General features: G+C 52.4%; 8 protein-coding genes across 8 annotated transcripts; 3 read left to right on the top strand and 5 right to left on the bottom strand.

The window, feature by feature from the left end:
- Window positions 1–12: 12 nt before the first annotated feature.
- LRP88_05522 (RmlC-like cupin domain-containing protein) lies at window positions 13–387 on the bottom strand (the record flags this gene model as incomplete). The annotated part of the gene is made up of 1 exon (XM_083242073.1): window positions 13–387. One exon carries the CDS (start codon window positions 385–387, stop codon window positions 13–15), a length of 375 nt encoding a protein of 124 aa, XP_083103221.1.
- A 1,412-nt stretch (window positions 388–1,799) lies between these two features.
- On the top strand, window positions 1,800–4,756 carry LRP88_05521 (uncharacterized protein; the record flags this gene model as incomplete). Its single annotated transcript, XM_083242072.1, has 2 exons — window positions 1,800–2,600; window positions 2,648–4,756. 2 exons carry the CDS (start codon window positions 1,800–1,802, stop codon window positions 4,754–4,756), a joined length of 2,910 nt encoding a protein of 969 aa, XP_083103220.1.
- Window positions 4,757–4,816: 60 nt separating this feature from the next.
- On the top strand, window positions 4,817–6,467 carry LRP88_05520 (uncharacterized protein; the record flags this gene model as incomplete). Its single annotated transcript, XM_083242071.1, has 2 exons — window positions 4,817–5,674; window positions 5,730–6,467. 2 exons carry the CDS (start codon window positions 4,817–4,819, stop codon window positions 6,465–6,467), a joined length of 1,596 nt encoding a protein of 531 aa, XP_083103219.1.
- Window positions 6,468–6,551: 84 nt separating this feature from the next.
- LRP88_05519 (HET domain-containing protein) lies at window positions 6,552–8,819 on the bottom strand (the record flags this gene model as incomplete). The annotated part of the gene is made up of 1 exon (XM_083242070.1): window positions 6,552–8,819. One exon carries the CDS (start codon window positions 8,817–8,819, stop codon window positions 6,552–6,554), a length of 2,268 nt encoding a protein of 755 aa, XP_083103218.1.
- A 411-nt stretch (window positions 8,820–9,230) lies between these two features.
- On the bottom strand, window positions 9,231–10,529 carry LRP88_05518 (transcription factor domain-containing protein; the record flags this gene model as incomplete). Its single annotated transcript, XM_083242069.1, has 1 exon — window positions 9,231–10,529. One exon carries the CDS (start codon window positions 10,527–10,529, stop codon window positions 9,231–9,233), a length of 1,299 nt encoding a protein of 432 aa, XP_083103217.1.
- Window positions 10,530–11,259: 730 nt separating this feature from the next.
- LRP88_05517 (general substrate transporter) lies at window positions 11,260–12,923 on the bottom strand (the record flags this gene model as incomplete). Its single annotated transcript, XM_083242068.1, has 2 exons — window positions 11,260–11,879; window positions 11,930–12,923. The coding sequence occupies 2 exons, from the start codon at window positions 12,921–12,923 to the stop codon at window positions 11,260–11,262; spliced, it is 1,614 nt and encodes a 537-aa protein (XP_083103216.1).
- A 627-nt stretch (window positions 12,924–13,550) lies between these two features.
- LRP88_05516 (glycoside hydrolase superfamily) lies at window positions 13,551–15,290 on the top strand (the record flags this gene model as incomplete). The annotated part of the gene is made up of 1 exon (XM_083242067.1): window positions 13,551–15,290. The coding sequence occupies one exon, from the start codon at window positions 13,551–13,553 to the stop codon at window positions 15,288–15,290; it is 1,740 nt and encodes a 579-aa protein (XP_083103215.1).
- A 307-nt stretch (window positions 15,291–15,597) lies between these two features.
- On the bottom strand, window positions 15,598–17,151 carry LRP88_05515 (transcription activator GCR1-like domain-containing protein; the record flags this gene model as incomplete). Its single annotated transcript, XM_083242066.1, has 1 exon — window positions 15,598–17,151. The coding sequence occupies one exon, from the start codon at window positions 17,149–17,151 to the stop codon at window positions 15,598–15,600; it is 1,554 nt and encodes a 517-aa protein (XP_083103214.1).
- Window positions 17,152–17,748: the final 597 nt, after the last annotated feature.

Below are 17,748 nucleotides of genomic sequence, written 5' to 3'. Positions count from 1 at the left end.
CCATGCACAACCTCAGCTATCCGCCCTCGCATCTTGCACCTGCTTCGTCCTCTCAGAATCGGTCTGATCTCCCGTATTCACAGTACTCTCATGCTCAATCATCATGATTGTCGCATTCTCGGCAACAGGCCGATGCTGAACACCCTTTGGAACCACAAACATATCTCCTTCGTTCATAACCACGGGATCTTGACCCTCAATCTCCATCTTGAGCTTTCCGGAAAGCAGGTAAAAGACCTCTTCTGAGTCGGGATGTGAATGCCATATGAATTCGCCGTCAATCTTGGCAACTTTGACGTGGTGATCGTTGATGGCGGCAACGAGGCGAGGTGACCATTTTTCGGTAAAGGAGGCAAGGACGCCTGGGACGGAAGTTGCTTGCAACATTGTGCTTGTTGATTGAGATGAAATGAGAAATGAGATAACTTGAGAGGTGATGCAATATTGAATTGCTTCAACTCGTATCTCTTTGAAGTTCTTATAAGAGACCAAATATGTGGGTCATCTTCGTCCATGTCATTGGCAAGGCGCAAGGGCGCGCGCTGACGATGTCGTTGGTGGAGAGCCCCATTCACCCATGAGTAATCCCGCCCTTTTTACTGGCCTGGACGTTCTTAGCACCTTTTGCATCGTCATTCACATTACGATTGAAGTTTGCCGATTGTGCATTTTACTCTTGTATGAATGGCAGTGGCCATATCAGGATTCGAACCCGAGGTCTTCGCACTAGTAATCTTCGCGATTCGAACCCACGACCTTCAAAAATCCGCAAGCTTTGAGACTCGAACCCGTGACCTCCGTCTTCTCTCTGCCCGCGACTAGAGGGTAGCGACTTCACTTCCCACCTCACAACATGTGAATGAGAACCATCCGAGGCCGTCATCCACAACAGCTCCCCACAAAACGCCACGGCAAGTCAGTTCAGCCGACGTTGGGAGTCACTCAAATGACGATAAGCCTCCTCAAGGTTCATCCGTTCTAGAGCTGCCAGATAGCACTCTGCAGCTCCTGACTCGACTCCAACATGACCCAATCGTTCTCTCCACTCTGGGAAGCCATTCACGTCTGTGAGAGATTGCGCCTTGAAGCTTTGGTGTACAAAGATGTCTTACCTGGCGATAGAAGCTCCATCCCTGCACAGTACAAATGATATTCAGGGACAGGAGCATTCGGGCATCATTGACAGCGCACTGCAACCCTCCCATCAGTTCAGGTCAGCGATTCGAGAGGTTATTTAAGCCTAGTCCACCACGCCAATCGCATTCAACCACCCATCACCAAGTGGCTTGGAGCTTCGTCACTTGAGGCACACTCGCACAACCAAACGGAGATATCCTTACGAGAGTTCTGACAGCCCCAATGCCGCGCACCTCGACGCGACCGTAGTCACCTGTCACAATGACTTCACGCCAAAATCTCATGGTGCTGGGTTGGCCCCATCTCGGCGAATTGGAGGCTTCCGCTGAAGACATTGCAATCACATCTGCTTGGTTGCCGCAGTGAGTTCCATACCAGTCGCCTCTAGCGGCGCCGTCCACCTCGAAAGCCTTTGTTGTTTTGGGTATGGAGCGCGCCGCAAGCATTACCTTCTTTGCCCCACGAAACGATCAGAAAGTTTGTTTTTTCCATGGCTGTTGACAGAGTTGCCGAGGCTCGTATTGGTGTGAGACATTGGACCCTTTGGAGAGTACTTCTGCGTGATCGCCCCTCAAGTGATTCTCCCTTTTTCTTGGGCAGCTGAGTGATGCTTCATGCGCTTTCTGGTCATCAATTGATCACTCAATTCTCATACCTTCATCATGGCGCAGTCTCAGTTGCAAGAGGATGATGCCATTCAATCAGTGAGCTCCAACACTGGAAGACCAGAGGTTGAGGAATCCCCCCGGCGGCACGACTCGGAATCCTCAGGAAATGGTCAATCGACATCCTCCAACGATGGATCCGGGAGCAACGCGAGCTTCCCCCCAGACGAAGTCGGCCATCGCAAGCACCCAGCGCGTCCCAGACTTCTCAAGCGTCAAACAACCCACGTCGCTCTGGATACTGCCGACCGTAACGAACTCGTCCGTATCGCGACAGCTCTTTCACGTCGCTACTCCATCGCCACTGGCGAACCGTCCCGCGTCCACACTCTCGTGACTGAAGATGAGAATGCACCCGCACTCGATCCAACCAGCAGTCAATTCGACATATATGAATGGCTGCAGAACTTTGTGCAAACTCTCAGAAATCAAGGCATCACAGCCAAGAAGACGGGAGTGGTCTGGAAAAACCTCAATGTGTCTGGTACAGGAGCTGCATTGCAAGTCCAAGAGACTGTGGCGTCCATGTTGATGGCGCCTCTCCGACTGGGTGAGCTATTCAGCTTTGGAAAGAAGGAGCCGAAGCACATCCTCCGGAGCTTCGATGGACTCGTAAAGAGCGGAGAACTCTTGATCGTCCTCGGCAGACCCGGATCTGGATGCAGTACCTTGCTCAAGACGCTTTGTGGCGAGCTTCACGGCCTGAGTATTGCCGACACTTCGACAGTTCACTACAATGGCATCCCGCAAAAGATCATGAAGAAGGAGTTCAAGGGAGAGGCCATCTATAACCAAGAGGTAACCAAATACCCGTCTACATAATGAACGCGACTGACTGGTGATAGGTCGATAGGCATTTCCCGCACTTGACCGTCGGCCAGACCCTCGAGTTTGCCGCCTCAGTTCGAACGCCATCGCATCGCATCCACGGCATGTCCCGCAACGACTTTTGCAAGTACATCTCCCGAGTCGTCATGGCCACATATGGACTCAGCCACGCCGCCGACACAAAAGTGGGAAATGATTTTATCCGTGGTGTCTCTGGTGGAGAGAGGAAGCGAGTCAGCATTGCTGAGATGATCCTCTCTGGATCTCCATTCTCTGCTTGGGACAACAGCACCAGAGGTCTCGACTCTGCTACTGCCCTCAAGTTTGTTCAAGCTTTGCGCATGGCTGCCGACCTCGGTGGTGTGACTACCGCTGTCGCAATCTACCAAGCAAGTCAGGCCATCTATGATCTCTTTGACAAGGCCGTCGTGCTCTATGAGGGCCGTCAGATCTACTTTGGTCCAGCAAATGAGGCTAGGAGCTTCTTTGAACGACAAGGATGGCATTGCCCGGCACGGCAGACCACCGGCGATTTTCTCACCTCTGTCACGAATCCGAGTGAGAGGACTGCCCTTCCTGGCATGGAAGAAAGAGTCCCACGCACGCCCGAGGAATTCGAAAACTACTGGAGACAGTCTCCCGAATTTCAGTCCCTTCAGAAAGAAATTGAAGAATACGAGACTGATTATCTTGTCGACCGACCTGGAGAAAGCATCGCAACGCTCCGGGAACAAAAGAATTTCCGTCAGTCAAAGCACGTCAGACCAGGATCGCCATACACCATCAGCGTCCTAATGCAGGTGAGACTCTGCACCAAGAGAGCATATCAAAGAATCTGGAACGACATCTCCGCGACAGCGACAGCCTGCGTCACTCAGCTCGTCATGGCACTCATCATTGGATCCATCTTCTACGGTACGCCGGATGCTACTGTTGGTTTCTACGCCAAGGGTTCGGTGTTGTTCATGGCTGTCCTTCTCAATGCTCTGACAGCCATCTCTGAGATTGCAAGCTTGTACGCCCAGCGAGAAATCGTGACGAAGCACGCCTCTTTTGCTTTTTACCATCCGTTTGCAGAAGGAGCTGCTGGTATAGCTGCCGCGATCCCCATCAAGTTTGTAACCGCGGTCTTCTTCAACATTGTTCTGTACTTTCTCGCAGGCCTCAGGCGCGAACCGGGAAACTTCTTTCTGTACTTCCTAATCACCTACATATGCACCTTTGTCTTCATCGCCTTCTTCCGAACAATGGCAGCCATTTCAAAAACAGTCTCTCAGGCCATGGCCCTCTCTGGAGTCATGGTTCTAGCCCTGGTTGTCTACGTCGGCTTCACCATCACAGTTCCAGAGATGAAACCTTGGTTCTCTTGGATTCGCTGGATCAACCCCATCTACTACGCCTTTGAGATTCTCGTCGCCAATGAGTTTCACGGTCAACAGTTTACTTGCTCGAGCATCTTTCCTCCGTATACGCCAAACATTGGAGATTCTTGGATTTGTACAGTTCCTGGTGCTGTGGCGGGTGAATGGACGGTCAGTGGTGATGCCTTCATTGCAGCCAACTATGAGTATTACTACTCGCATGTCTGGAGGAACTTGGGTATTCTGTTTGCCTTCTTGATTGGGTTCACCATCATTTACCTCGTGGCCACCGAGCTCAACTCGGCATCGACAAGCACGGCAGAGGCGCTGGTTTTCCAGAAAGGCCACATCCCACCACATCTTCAAGCCGGTAAAAGCGAGAGTTCAAAGGATGAAGAATCGCTCCAGCGCCCGGCTGGAAAAGAGACTTCGTCGAGTGGAGATGTGGGAGCAATCGAACCCCAGAAAGACATCTTCACCTGGCGCAACGTCGTCTACGATATCCAAGTCAAGGATGGACAGCGTCGACTCTTGGATGGTGTCTCTGGATGGGTTAAGCCTGGAACCTTGACGGCTCTCATGGGTGTCAGTGGAGCAGGCAAAACAACCCTTCTCGATGTTTTGGCGCAACGCACAACTATGGGCGTCATCACGGGCGATATGTTGGTCAACGGAAAGCCCTTTGATGCCAGCTTTCAACGCAAGACCGGCTACGTGCAGCAGCAAGGCAAGACATTTCCATCAACTCCTTGCAAATCAAGCTAACATGGGATAGATCTTCACTTGCAGACAGCCACAGTTCGCGAAAGCCTTCGATTCAGCGCCATGCTAAGACAACCAAAGACAGTCAGCAAGCAGGAAAAGTACGCCTTTGTGGAGGAAGTCATCAAGATGCTCAACATGCAGGAATACGCAGACGCCATCGTGGGAGTTCCAGGCGAGGGTTTGAACGTCGAACAGCGAAAGTTGCTCACTATTGGTGTCGAGCTAGCAGCAAAGCCCAAGTTGCTTCTGTTTCTTGACGAGCCCACAAGTGGCCTCGATTCGCAGAGTTCTTGGGCTATCTGTTCCTTCTTGAGGAAACTCGCAAACTCTGGACAGGCTGTGTTATGTACGGTTCATCAACCGAGCGCCATTCTTTTCCAGCAGTTTGACCGCCTTCTCTTCCTCGCCAAAGGAGGCAAAACCGTCTACTTTGGCAACATTGGAGAGGACTCTCGAACCCTTCTCGACTATTTCCAACAGCACGGAGCAAGAACATGTGATAAGGAAGAGAACCCAGCCGAGTACATCCTCGAAGTCATCAGCAACGTTACAAACAACAAGGGCGAAGATTGGCACTCTGTCTGGAAAGGCAGCGAAGAGCACCAAGCGGTTGAGACCGAAATCGACAGGATCCATGCAGAGAAGCAAAATGAAGCAGCAGCTGGAGAAGACGAAGCTTCCTCAAACGCAGAGTTCGCCATGCCATTCTTTTCCCAGCTGCAGGCCGTCTCGTACAGAGTCTTCCAGCAGTACTGGCGCATGCCGGCCTACATCTTTGCCAAGTTCATGCTTGGCATTGTAGCTGGCTTGTTCATCGGGTTTTCTTTCTTCCAGGAGTCTACCTCGCAAGCGGGAATGCAGAATGTCATCTTCTCCGTCTTCTTGTTGACTACAATCTTTACCACACTTGTGCAACAGGTAAGTCAACAAGCTGAACCTCTTTGAAAGGTCGTGTGCTAATCTCGTGTGTTAGATTATCCCAAATTTTGTCACTCAACGGTCTCTCTACGAAGTCAGAGAACGGCCCAGCAAAGCATACTCATGGAAGGCCTTTATCATCGCCAACATCATCGTCGAGATCCCATACCAGATCGTCACAGGCATACTCATCTGGAGCTGCTTCTACTACGCCGTCGTAGGCATCCAGAGCTCCGACAGACAAGTCCTCGTTCTGCTCTTTGTCATTGAACTATTCATCTACGCCAGCGCCTTTGCACAGATGACCATCGCGGCGCTTCCAGATGCGCAGACAGCAGGCAGTCTCGTCACCATTCTTACCATGATGAGCACTATTTTCAGCGGTGTTCTGCAGACTCCCAGTGCGCTTCCTGGCTTTTGGATATTCATGTACCGCCTCTCTCCGTTTACATACTGGATCTCCGGTATCGTGGCGACCATGCTACACGGCAGGCCAGTCGAATGCTCCTCAACCGAGACGTCAACCTTTAATCCCCCATCAGGAGAAACATGTGGAGAGTATCTCGACCCAATCCTATCTCAAGTCCCAGGCCAGCTCCAGAATCCCTCTGCCACGGAGCAATGTCAATACTGCGCGTTCCGCTACGCAGATCAATACCTCGCAGGCTCCAGGATCTACTGGTCCGAGAGATGGCGCAACTATGGCATCATGTGGGCTTTTATCGGGTTCAACATGATGATGGCGGTTGTCACGTACTATCTGTTCAGAGTGAAGAAGTGGTCTAAGAAGTGATGCTGGGAGGACACATGGGAGATTTTTGCTCTTAGCAATGGTGAGAATAAGGTTGAATATGTAACGTTAGTAATGTAATGGTACCTAAACGAGACAAATCTGATCCCACCACATTCCGGCGGAAATGGCCTCGCCAAACATTGCCCCATGTACATACGCCTCGCCAACCACTTTAAAGAACTCACCACCACCTACTTCACGGAGAACAAGAGGTGTCGGACAGCCGGACAATAGCCATACCGACCGTCCAACCATAAGGTCTTGGGGCCCGCTCCCCAAGTACCCTGAATCCAGGGCAAATACTCTCTTGTAGTTGGCAAAGTAGAGGGCGAATGGCTCGAACCGATGGCTCGACATCTTCCAGAGATCCAATGTCTGCGTCTTAGTCTCCCTAGGGACAGGGATTGTTTGGCCCCCGGCCGGGTGGCCAATCTGCGCCAGACGGCGTTGAACCTCGGCCTCTGAAGGGATGATACCAGTAGGATCGTTCATAGCCAAGTCTTGCATTTCGGCGTATTCCTGGAAGAACCTGATTCGCTCCTCCACGGGGTTCGCGCGCCGGTTGGTAAGCGAATCGACCTGATTGAGAACCATCTTGAATATCTTGTACATGAGCCAGTCTCTAAAATATGCCCTCAAATTGTCGTGCGCTGGTCGGTTCGCCATGTCACTGTCGGTCAACAACACTCTCCAGAACGCCTCTACAATGTGCTGTCCAGTGGGTGGGTAGATGGAGGGTAGGCTCTTGAGCATTTGAAAAGTCTTCTTCAGTTGGTTGCGGACCGCCATCTCTTGCCAGGAATTTCCCACGGCGCGAACTGTACCAAGCTTCTTGGCGTAGACCCAGAGCTTGTTGGGGTTGGATGGGTCAAAGACGGGTTTCATGGCTGGCAGTATCTGTGACCCGCCGCTATTGTAACCTCGCGTTCGGCGGAAGTTGGGACAGAGGAGCGGAATAGCCTGGCGGAAAGGCTGTAGATCTGGGACCCATGACGGAAGGGGGTGTAGTCGTGGGAAGATGGTGTTGTATCCAGCTTCACCCGCCAAGGTGATGAGGTTGAGAGTTCCTGTTTCTTCAATAATTGCTCTGCACATTCGCATGCAGACGGCCTCTTCCGTGGTCGAAGTAGAGTAATCGGGCGTGTAGTCGGGATGTTGGGCATAGTCGAATCCGGTAATTGCGTGCAGGATGCCATGGACGGCATAAAACTTGTCCCGCCTCTTTGTGGCAATGAACCCATAGCAGCCAAAGACCAATTTGAGAAGAACGCTACCTGGACCGTTCTCCTCGAGGCCGGCCATGAAATCAAGTTCTCTCACCAGATCCAACGCCTCAGACGAACTCTTCCCAGTCCAGATTCGAGCCAGCTGCAAACTAACGGTAAAAGTAAGTCCTAGCGACATGAAGAGTAGATCGGTATTGTTCGGGTAGAACTGCATCACGCTGGTTGCGGTATGAGTGAGACAGACAAAACAAGCAAACCAGGCGAGTGCATCCCAGTCAAGTGAAATATCGCCACAAAGAACTTCAACATGGTTTGACAGGGTGACTTCTTGCACCATCCAAGCTCGCCCAAACCACCGCCTCGAGAACAGCTCGGCAAGCGATTTCCAATCTTGGTAAGACAACGGCATGATGCCGAACCGTAAGAAGGCAGTTGTGTCGGTGATGAAAATAGGCTCTGTGTACTGTCCTTCGCCATGAGTCTTTAGCAGCTCTAGGGTCCCTCGTCGCGTTGCTTCCGCGTTGCGGTTCAGTATTGAGACTGCTCGGGCAATATCATGAGTCTTTTTCCCCAGCCAAACAATCGTCTTCGCTGCTCCACCATATACAAGATCCATAATCCGGATTTGCCGCATCTTTTCATCCGAATTTTCCTGATTGATGCAAATGGCATCGGCCCAAAAGAGCGTGTTGGGAGGGTATAAGTCGCGGACATGTGCCAAGGCGTCATACAGGTTAGGGTGCACTTCAAACCGGCATCGGTCAATCCACAGAGCCTTCTTCTCAAGATCGCTGTATTGGTTTCTGGTGAAAAATGCCGCTAGCTTTGGGGGCCCCCAAGTGTACGAAAGGGCCACATAGCTAGGACAAGTCGGGCCAATTGCATGCGTCTCCAGAGACAGGACGACACCAGATATCTTTGGGTCGCAGGCAGGGTCCCAGACGAATCTGATAAGGCGTATCTTGTCTGCCTGGATTTTGTCTCGGTACTGGAACTTGGGTATCTTCTTTCGCGAAAACTTGGCTTTCTGAAGGAGACCAGTCGCAGCATTTCCGGCAAACTCGGCCGTCGAGCCCCCGACTAGCTTCGCTTGGCCGAAGAGTAACACTGCTGGATTGAAATTCATGCCGGTGGAAATAGGCGAGCGCCTCCTTATTTGTTTAGGTTGATGGCTTATCAATTCCAAGGGGGTAGGCTGTCACTAGTATTTAAATGATTAAGAATGTGGCTGATGCATAAATACGGTAATTACCTAAACAATATTGATGTCACGAGGGAGGCGTCAAAAACATGTGCTGATTGTGGTTCAACTATGCCACAACAGTCTCCTAAGAACAGATAGGATTGCCAAAGCAACCACTCTGGGATGAAGTAGGTCATGTATGCATAATTAATTTGCACTACCAAAGACGTGTATAAATGCTTGATGGCAACGAGACGTTGCAGAAGAATACTTGCGTATCCTGAGACGAACTCAAGTGAGGTCTTGGTTATGCTGGATGGCCCCTCTCATGGCCCTTGTTACCCCCCGCCTGACTCAATTAACGCTATCAACAGACTCGTCGTCGTCGACTGGCAGAGGCAGACTCCTATCTATATTCATAAGAAGACACCTGTTAGCCTTGTCGGCCAAGATATTCAGGTGCCTATAACTGCCCCCGAATCTTGAGCCCACAATCCTGACCATCTCCATCAAAACATCAACAGGACCAACGTCCATGGTCGATCCCTGACCGCCCACAGGCACCAATGACAAAAGATCGGCCAGCGAACATGCCACCTCAAAGACCTTTTCCAGTATCCCAATCCCATTGGCCTCGAAAGCTTGGGTCGACACCAGCTGCGAGGCAAGCACGATTCCACGTGCGATGGAGACGGGATAATGCAGTGACATGGTGTCTTCGCTGCAGGCGCTCGAGAGCAGAGTTTTTGACGCGCAGAGCTTCCAGACTATGATCTTGAGCCACTGCCGTGATACCAGGAGGTCTGCTTGCTGGACCTGGGAATAGTTGGATACGTTGGGGAGCGTGTACTTGAGGAGACTTTGTAGGGTTGATAGATGCCCAGGATCTTCATTGTTTCCCGGAGTCGCAGAGTTCCGGTTTGCGATAAAATCGGCACCAAAGTGGCAAAAGAGAGAAATGAGATCGAGGAACCCAAGGAGTATCTCAGCTCCCGAACATGATGGATCGACCATGGGTACGTTCAAGGTAATTTGCAGCGTAATCTGCCGATTCCTCTGCAGTGCGTAGCCCCTCTCGGTGATAAAAAGCACCCAGGCCATGCGTCGAGCGTACGTAGCCAAGATCGGATCGTCAATATCGCTGTATGTGGCTTCCTCGTGCAGCCGCAGCGTCTGCAGGATGGTAATGGCCTCTCGCAGGTAGTACCACGCTGAATTATCCTGATCCAGTGAAAAGAAGGCGGCGTAGAGGAAGAATGATGTCTGGATATGGGTTAAGGATGGGTGCGCGACGAGGTTACAGTGCTGCCTCGCGCGGAGGGTTTCCGAGATGAGGAAGTCGGCAGGTGGAATTATTAGCTCATTGTGGGGAGATGCCGGCGGGAGGATCTCTGGAGAGAGCGAAATGACAGCACAGCATGCCGTGATGAGGCCGTACTGCTCGGGCGAGACTGGAGTTTGCTCGACTGTCTCACGATGGAGGATCGGCGTGAGCGGATACTTGTGCTTGAAGTAAGCATCAAGACACCATCGGATGACTTGATCGGTGATTCGAGAAGATGGCTGAAAGGCGGCATCTGATGTTCTCCTGGAGCGAGACACCTGGGAGCAACTAGATGCTTCGCTGGGACTGAACTGGGCGCATTGCGGCATCGGGGCAGGCTGTCGTTGAAGGAGCCTCCGTGCATGTCGTGGACCGCCCTTTGGCCCCGTCTTCTTGTGTACGGCCAAATAGGTGCAATTCGCCAAGGTCTCACGGCAGTTAATGCATGGCTTGCAGCCGTCACAGCGCACTTTGCGTACATGACAGGCATCGCAAGCTTGTCGGACCTTGTATGGCCTCTTGGGCCCCGTTGAACCAGTTGGGCGGGTCATGGTGTGAATGTGACTGGGATGGGGAACACATTACAGTCGCATGACTGGAGAATAAAATGGGAGTTGTGGGGTAGCATTATTAATAGCCAATTAGAAGCCAGCTCAAATCTAGCCACTATCCCTAAAGCTGGCCGGTCCGTACCTCGGCCTAGTGTTATTGGGGTAACTGAATTATGCGGTAGGAATAATCTCATCTGTTAGAACACTATGTTATGATTGTTACTCCTGGCCTGAACCCCCCGGACTGACCCGGTTGGCCTGGTTGGAGCTCCTTGCCAGCTTCAGAAATAGCCACACCTAGCCATCACTCCTACCCAGCGTAACATCATCACTCGTCTTCAGTGCAGTCAGGGCCTTTAATTCAGTGAAGACTATAAGCTTATTTATCCACTTCTTATTTGCACCGCAGATATAAACTCCCGGGTCGCCCTCTACCTAAGACGTGAATCCTTTCAACCCTGCTTTATCCGTCCAAGCTATCAACAAAGCCCCTGAGTCAACTACCGCTCTACACGCGCGGTCTTCGAACAACGGTTCCATCATCCACGATAAACTCGCTAAACTTTCTGGGAGGAACACCCTCGGCGTATAGACAGTCAATGTCGTGGTAGGTCCTGTTCTTTGTCTCAGGCTGGAACCAGAACAGAGTTGCCAGGATGAAAACCTCGGCACCAACAAACAAGAACATGACCTTGCCACCCCAGTTCAGTTGATCCGGGTTGATAAAGAATGGGAACACGGACGACAGCATGAGCGCGGTGAGCTGCTGGCACACCAGACTGAAGGCGATGGTCTTGGGACGCGTCGCCTGCGAGGCAGTCTCTTGAGCAACGGCCCAGCCGAAGCAGCCCACTGTCGCCGTGTAAAGCATTGACCATGTGATCATGAAGGCGAGAAGGGCTGTGTTGGCGGCGTTGTTGGCTTGGCTAGCGAGCGAGGTCCCGGCGATGATGATGGACCAGCAGCAGAGCAGTGTGCCGCCACCGATGAGGGATTTTCGGCGAGGGAGGACATCCGAGACGGAGACGGCAACGCAGTTGGAGAGAAACTGAAGGGTCGAGGAAATCGCGGTAAGTCCGAAGGGGTCAGCCTGGCCAATGAGTTCGAAATAGTACGTCTGGTATGTATCTGCAGAGGTTAGCAATTGGTCGACAAAGTGTGCAGTTTAGGTTACTCACTTGCAAAGTAACCTCCAGAGAAATTCTGAGACTGTAACCCCATCACAGCAATGAGGGTTCGCGATCGGTGCTCTTTGGAGAAAATAGCCCTCCAGCTTGTCTGCTTGGCCATGTTGGCCTCGCCAGCTGCAACTTCCAACTCAGACTTCATAAAGTTGAGCCGCTCCTCGACGTCTACACTCTTGCCATAGAGCTTGATGATGGCCTTGCGAGCATCGTCATCTCTGCCCTTCTTGATATACCAAACAGGTGACTCAGGGAGGAACGGGAGAACAACAGCGAAGAGTGTGGGGACGAGGAACGTCATGACAAAGGCAAGTTTGTAGCTCCATTCTCCGTGGATCTTGGAGGATCCCCAGCCCGTGATGGAGGAGAGGAAGAAGCCCAGCACGATGATGACGTTTGTCAGGGAGCTGAGGGAGCTTCGAAGGGCAGCGGGTGCGTTCTCGGTGACATATAGCGGAGGTGTGACGGTTGACAGGCCGACCGAGAGACCGAGCAGAAGCTTGGAGACAAAGAGGACAGGCAGATTCGGGGAAAAGACAAGTGCAAAGGACGAAGCTAGGGACAGCACGACAGCAGTCCAGAGCACAGCCTTTCGACCGACATAGTCGGCAAATTGACCAGTCAGGAAGGCTCCAAACACCTGGCCGATGGTGCTAGCCGCGTTCCAGAGAGACTGCCAAAGCGCCGGAATGACATATTGGTCGCCGACAGAGTAGTATTCTCCATACGCCTTGCGAAACTCAGGAAAGGCGATGGCAACGCCTGAGAGACCAGAGTCGTAACCCCATCCGAAGACGAGGGACATGATGTACAGCGACCAGAAGACGTAGATCTTGTCCTTCTTGAGGTTTGCCCACAAGCGCTGGTATTGCTGCTTGGGCGTGAAATCTTGTGCGTCCATGGCTTTTTGCACGGCGGTTGAGTCTGCGACGGGGCCCTTCTCGATGTGGTAGGACACAGTCGCCGCCGGCTCTGGTTTGGTATCCATTATGTTGGAGATGCAACGAGGTTTGATGAAGGAGTTGAGGTGATCTGAAGCTGACTAGGAGATGCTGCTGTTACTCTGTAGAGGGCATCATGTCCAGTCTTTATATGCTCAGTCTTCATGTCGTCGGCTCTAGCGCAGTATGACTCGTGATCCCCAGCTTTCTTCCATCTTGCCCCATGGGGAATCAGGTGAGACTAAAAAACAAACCATCGAATAGGTTTAAGTTCGCCCCTCGATGGGTATGGGCTGTGTTCTCGCACCGAGAAGATGGCCATATATCCTAGCCTAGCGCTGTGGGTGAAATGGTTGAATTTCCATTGGCTAAGAATTCGCTCAGTGGGCGTGAGCAGGCTGAATTATCATTGGTCTGTCTCTTGACGGTCCGACAAGAGTCTTTCTTCTTGGAGCGCCCGAGCAAATCATAATTCAGCCATCATCGTGCAGCCGATCGTCCTCCGCGTCAAGTCCAATGACGAATTCAACCGACCCTTTCAACCGTCAAGGCCACGACGGACCGACAATGGCAATCGGGTATAAGAGGCACATGAACAAACTAATAGCTCCTCCCAATACGTAAACTCAGGCTCATCCAGAGCAGACCACACCACTATCGCACCATCAGTAACTATGCCAACATCTACCCCTCCGGACAGGCAATGGTGGAAGGAGTTGGTGGTCTATCAGATCTACCCAGCAAGTTTCCTCGACTCAGACGCTGATGGACTGGGTGACCTGCCAGGGATCATCTCCAAGCTGGACTACATTCAATCAGTAGGAGCCACCGCCATCTGGCTGTCGCCCATCTTCAAGAGTCCCCAGCATGACATGGGCTATGATGTCTCAGACTATCGAGATATCCACCGCCCGTATGGAACAGTTGAAGACGTCGAGGCCCTAATCCGAGGCTGCCATGAGAGGGGCATCAAAGTCCTTCTTGATCTCGTGGTCAATCATACCAGCCACGAGCACGAATGGTTCCGAGAGTCACGCTCATCGAGAACCTCCCCCAAGAGAGACTGGTACTTCTGGCGTGACCCCAAGTTTGACTCGGACGGCACTCGTCAGCCACCCAACAACTGGGCCTCCATCTTTGGTGGCAGCGCCTGGACATGGGACGAGCAAACAGGCCAATACTACCTCTCCCTCTTCTTGCCCGAGCAGCCTGACCTGAACTGGGCCAACGAGGAGATGCGCCGCGCAACTTACGCCGACATGCAGTTTTGGCTCGAAAAGGGCGCCGACGGTTTCCGCATTGACTCTATGAACCTCATGTCCAAGCACCCGGACCTCCCTGACGCGCCCATCACGCGGCCCGCCTCGGAGTTCCAGCCGGGAGACAAGTATTTTGCCAGCGGCCCTCGGATGCACGACTTCATCCGGGAGATGCGCGAGGAGGTCCTGGACAAATACGTTTGCATGACGGTTGGCGAGCTGGGCTTCACCAAGGACGAGGACAGCGTGGCAAGCTACGTCGCCAAAGACAGGCATGAGCTGAACATGCTATTCACAGGCGACATCGTGGACATGGATTTCGGTGTCGACCACAAGTACGAGCGGGACGACTTCAGGCTGTCCAAGCTCAAGGCCATAACCAGTCGGTGGCAGGGCGCCATGCCCAAGTTCGACGGCTGGAACTCGGTGTACATGGACAACCACGACTCGGGCCGCTCCCTCTCGCGGTACGGATCGGATCTGCCCGAGTACAGGAAGGACGCGGCCAAGATGCTGGCCGTCTACCTGGGGACCTTGAGTGGCACGCTGTTCCTCCTGCAGGGTCAAGAGATCGGCATGGCGAATGCGCCCGAGTCGTGGACAATTGACGACTACATCGACGTCGAAGGCCTGAACTACTACAAGAGCGAACTCAGCAAGAGAGGTGCCGGCGCTGACATGTCGGACGTCATGAGAGAGATGAGGCTGAAGGCGCGCGACAATGGAAGGCTACCCATGCAGTGGAGCGCAGACAAGAACGGTGGTTTCACCCAAGGGTCGAAGCCTTGGATGCGCGTCAACGACGATTTCAGTGACTGGAATGTCGCGCAGCAGGAGAATGATGACGACAGCGTGTTGGCGTTTTGGAGACAGGTCCTGAAGCTCCGGCAGCAGGAGAAAGATGTCTTTGTGTACGGGCGGTTCGACATACTGCCCGAGTATGAGCGCAGTGAGCATGTCTTTGCGTATACCATGACAAGCTACGATGGGAGAGTGGCGCTGGTCCTGCTGAATTTCTCGGATAAGGAACAGACTGCTGAGCTGAAGGGATACACTGGGTGGAAGAAACTGCTTGGAAAGAATACCGAGACCTTTGAGGCTGGTGGTGTTAAGCTTAAGCCTTACGAGGGGGTGGTATATGCTGGCTGGGAGTAGACTTGGCCAATGGTACTTATTTCAAGTGTCTATAGCAATCAAGGTATATAATATAGTTATCAGCTTCAGTTGTGTTACGGCTGTGTTACCCAACGCTTCTTCGAGCCCTGTGACAGAGAGTGTTGTCTCCGACTTGTGCGGCATACACGGCGAGAAAATATGTCAGAGGCAGCTGCAGAACAAGTCAAGTAAATGGCCAAAGACATTCCCTCTCAACATATCCCTTTACACGCAGGGTGCTCGAGGGGTCGGGGGCCACTTGGCCAGAACAAGCATCATTTCCCTCACGAGACGGCAAAACACCATGCTACGTAGCCCCATTCTTCCTCCTCTTCGGAATCACCTCAAGCGGATCCTCCCCCTTCCTCAAAGCCGCCATCAAAAGCTGCATCCTCCCGTCAACCCTTTCATCCAACCTCCAACAAGCCTCCTCAACACCAATACCCCCCTCTTCACACATCTCCTCAACTTTACGGACAATCTTTTGGCGCACGCCAACATAGTTACTCGCATACTTGCGCTCCTGAAGTGTACCGAGCCTCCACGTAGTGCCGTGTCTGCGCTCGAGCTCCTCAATGGCTAGGTTGCTGTGGAGGCCATGTTTCCATTCTGTCCAGACTAGGGCGACGGTTTTGGGCATGCGATGGTATTTGAAGCGGCGGCCTGGAGGACCGGTTGCGTAGCGGTAGCCGACGGATCGGGAGACGGAATAGCGGGGTTTGTATTGTGCAGGTGGAGGAGACTCTGCCGAGGAAGAAGGCGATGAGGAGTGAGATGCAACAAGGGTTGAATGTTCGTCTTCTGCATAGTCGTCAAGTGCGGGCCCATCGTCAAAGTCCCCATCGTCCTCCTCCTGCTCTGGAATTGCCCCGAGGTGAAGGTTCGGCGCCGGAGACTGTGCTGTATCGTGATCGCTATCTGTTGCGTTGATGGCAGTCCAAGTTGGAGCTTCTTCAAGCCTGGGGGCTCTTTGCGATGCTGCCCCAATGCTTCGCCTTGCTCGGCGCCTCACTCGCAAGGGCGGATTCCTCCTCCTTGGTGCTCGACGTCCAGTACTTCGAACGGGAGCCGTGTCCATATCGGGGGTAGGCGGCAACTGATCAAAGGAATCTTCTACAACATCGACCCATTGCGACGTGATCCGCGTAGTAGTGTCCTCCAGCGTAAACGGCTCCTCTTCTTGTAGTTCCTCGTCATAATCAGGCCAAGTCTGTTTATTGAGCAGTGGACGCTCGACATTGGGATGGACGGTTCGCGGCCTGGGCCGGCTTGTTGAAGCGATCGTCTCGACTTCTATGGCATGTTCGCATCCCAAGTGTTTCGCGATCTCCAGCTCGGTGGGAACCGCCTGTTTGCCAATAGCAAACTTGCCCTCTTTGGCGTCCCTCATGAACCCTACGAAGCCATCCATAATGACGACATGCATCTCAATCCTCCTTTCCATCTCGTCAATCTTTTTCTTCATCATTGCGTTCTGCGCCAGTAACTGTTCTGTCTTTTGTCTCTCCACCTCGAGCTCCGACGCATAGTGTTCCTGGATGTTGATGACGACGCGGGCGAGGCTGAGAGGAACCTGGTTTACGGTGTCATCGATATGCTTATCCCGGATGGTTTCTCCTTCCGCATCGGCATATAAAAGATCGGAGCTCGATTCGAGTGAGTGATGGTTTGGCATGGGATCGATCGGTCGGGGGCAGGCGGCCGGAGCCGGGAGCCGGTGTGGATCCTCCGGGGCGGGGCGGTCCACAGTGGAGGGTTCCGGAGATGGATCCGGAGAGAGAAGCATGGGGGCGGCATCCGTATGATAGGCCTCGGTGCTCGGGGCGAGAAGGTAGAGGGCAGGGCCGATAGGGTCGGTCATCGAGGAAGATCGTCTTAGGTAAAGGGCTTCTTCGGTTCTATGAGGTCAATAACACCAGGCACTTCACACTCAATGCTTCAAGCACGAGGAGCGACAAGATTAGCAGTCAAGAAAAAGCAATTCTTTGTCAATTGAGGACCCCTCTCTCTTATCAAGACACCAAACCCAGACAACACCGCCTGTTGGCTTGGCTCGAGAACAAAGAACATCACAGACCTCATCAATCCGTCCGATAGCAAAGCTTCTCGGTGCTAGCGGTCAATCTCCCTGCTTTGATAATGCCAAATGTGGTTCAAAAGATCAATTCGGTTTGCTATATTTGTTGAAGTAGTAGCAAGATAATAAAAAAAGAGTTATAAGTAATAAAAAAGAACAACGTTCCTCACCATAATCATGCACCATCCATCATCTAGATTCATACTTTCTGTATACGCTCCATGTGCTTCAATCATTATCCTGTATCATGCGGAAATGTGTGCCTGTGTATAGATGCCAATGACAACAAAATAAGCCAACGGGTATAAAACGCCAACGATGCTACTCCGTCTGCAATGCGAGAAGGTCGAGTAAATCCAAGAGGTAAAAAGCCCAGCTGCA

The sequence above is a fragment of the Fusarium phalaenopsidis genome, assembly GCF_050370095.1.
Source record: "Fusarium phalaenopsidis strain FUZ10S chromosome Unknown contig_32292, whole genome shotgun sequence".
In the NCBI taxonomy this organism is placed as follows: domain Eukaryota; kingdom Fungi; phylum Ascomycota; class Sordariomycetes; order Hypocreales; family Nectriaceae; genus Fusarium; species Fusarium phalaenopsidis.
The sequence above is the reverse complement of the archived record's forward strand: the minus strand, read 5'-3'. Positions and strand labels throughout refer to the sequence as shown.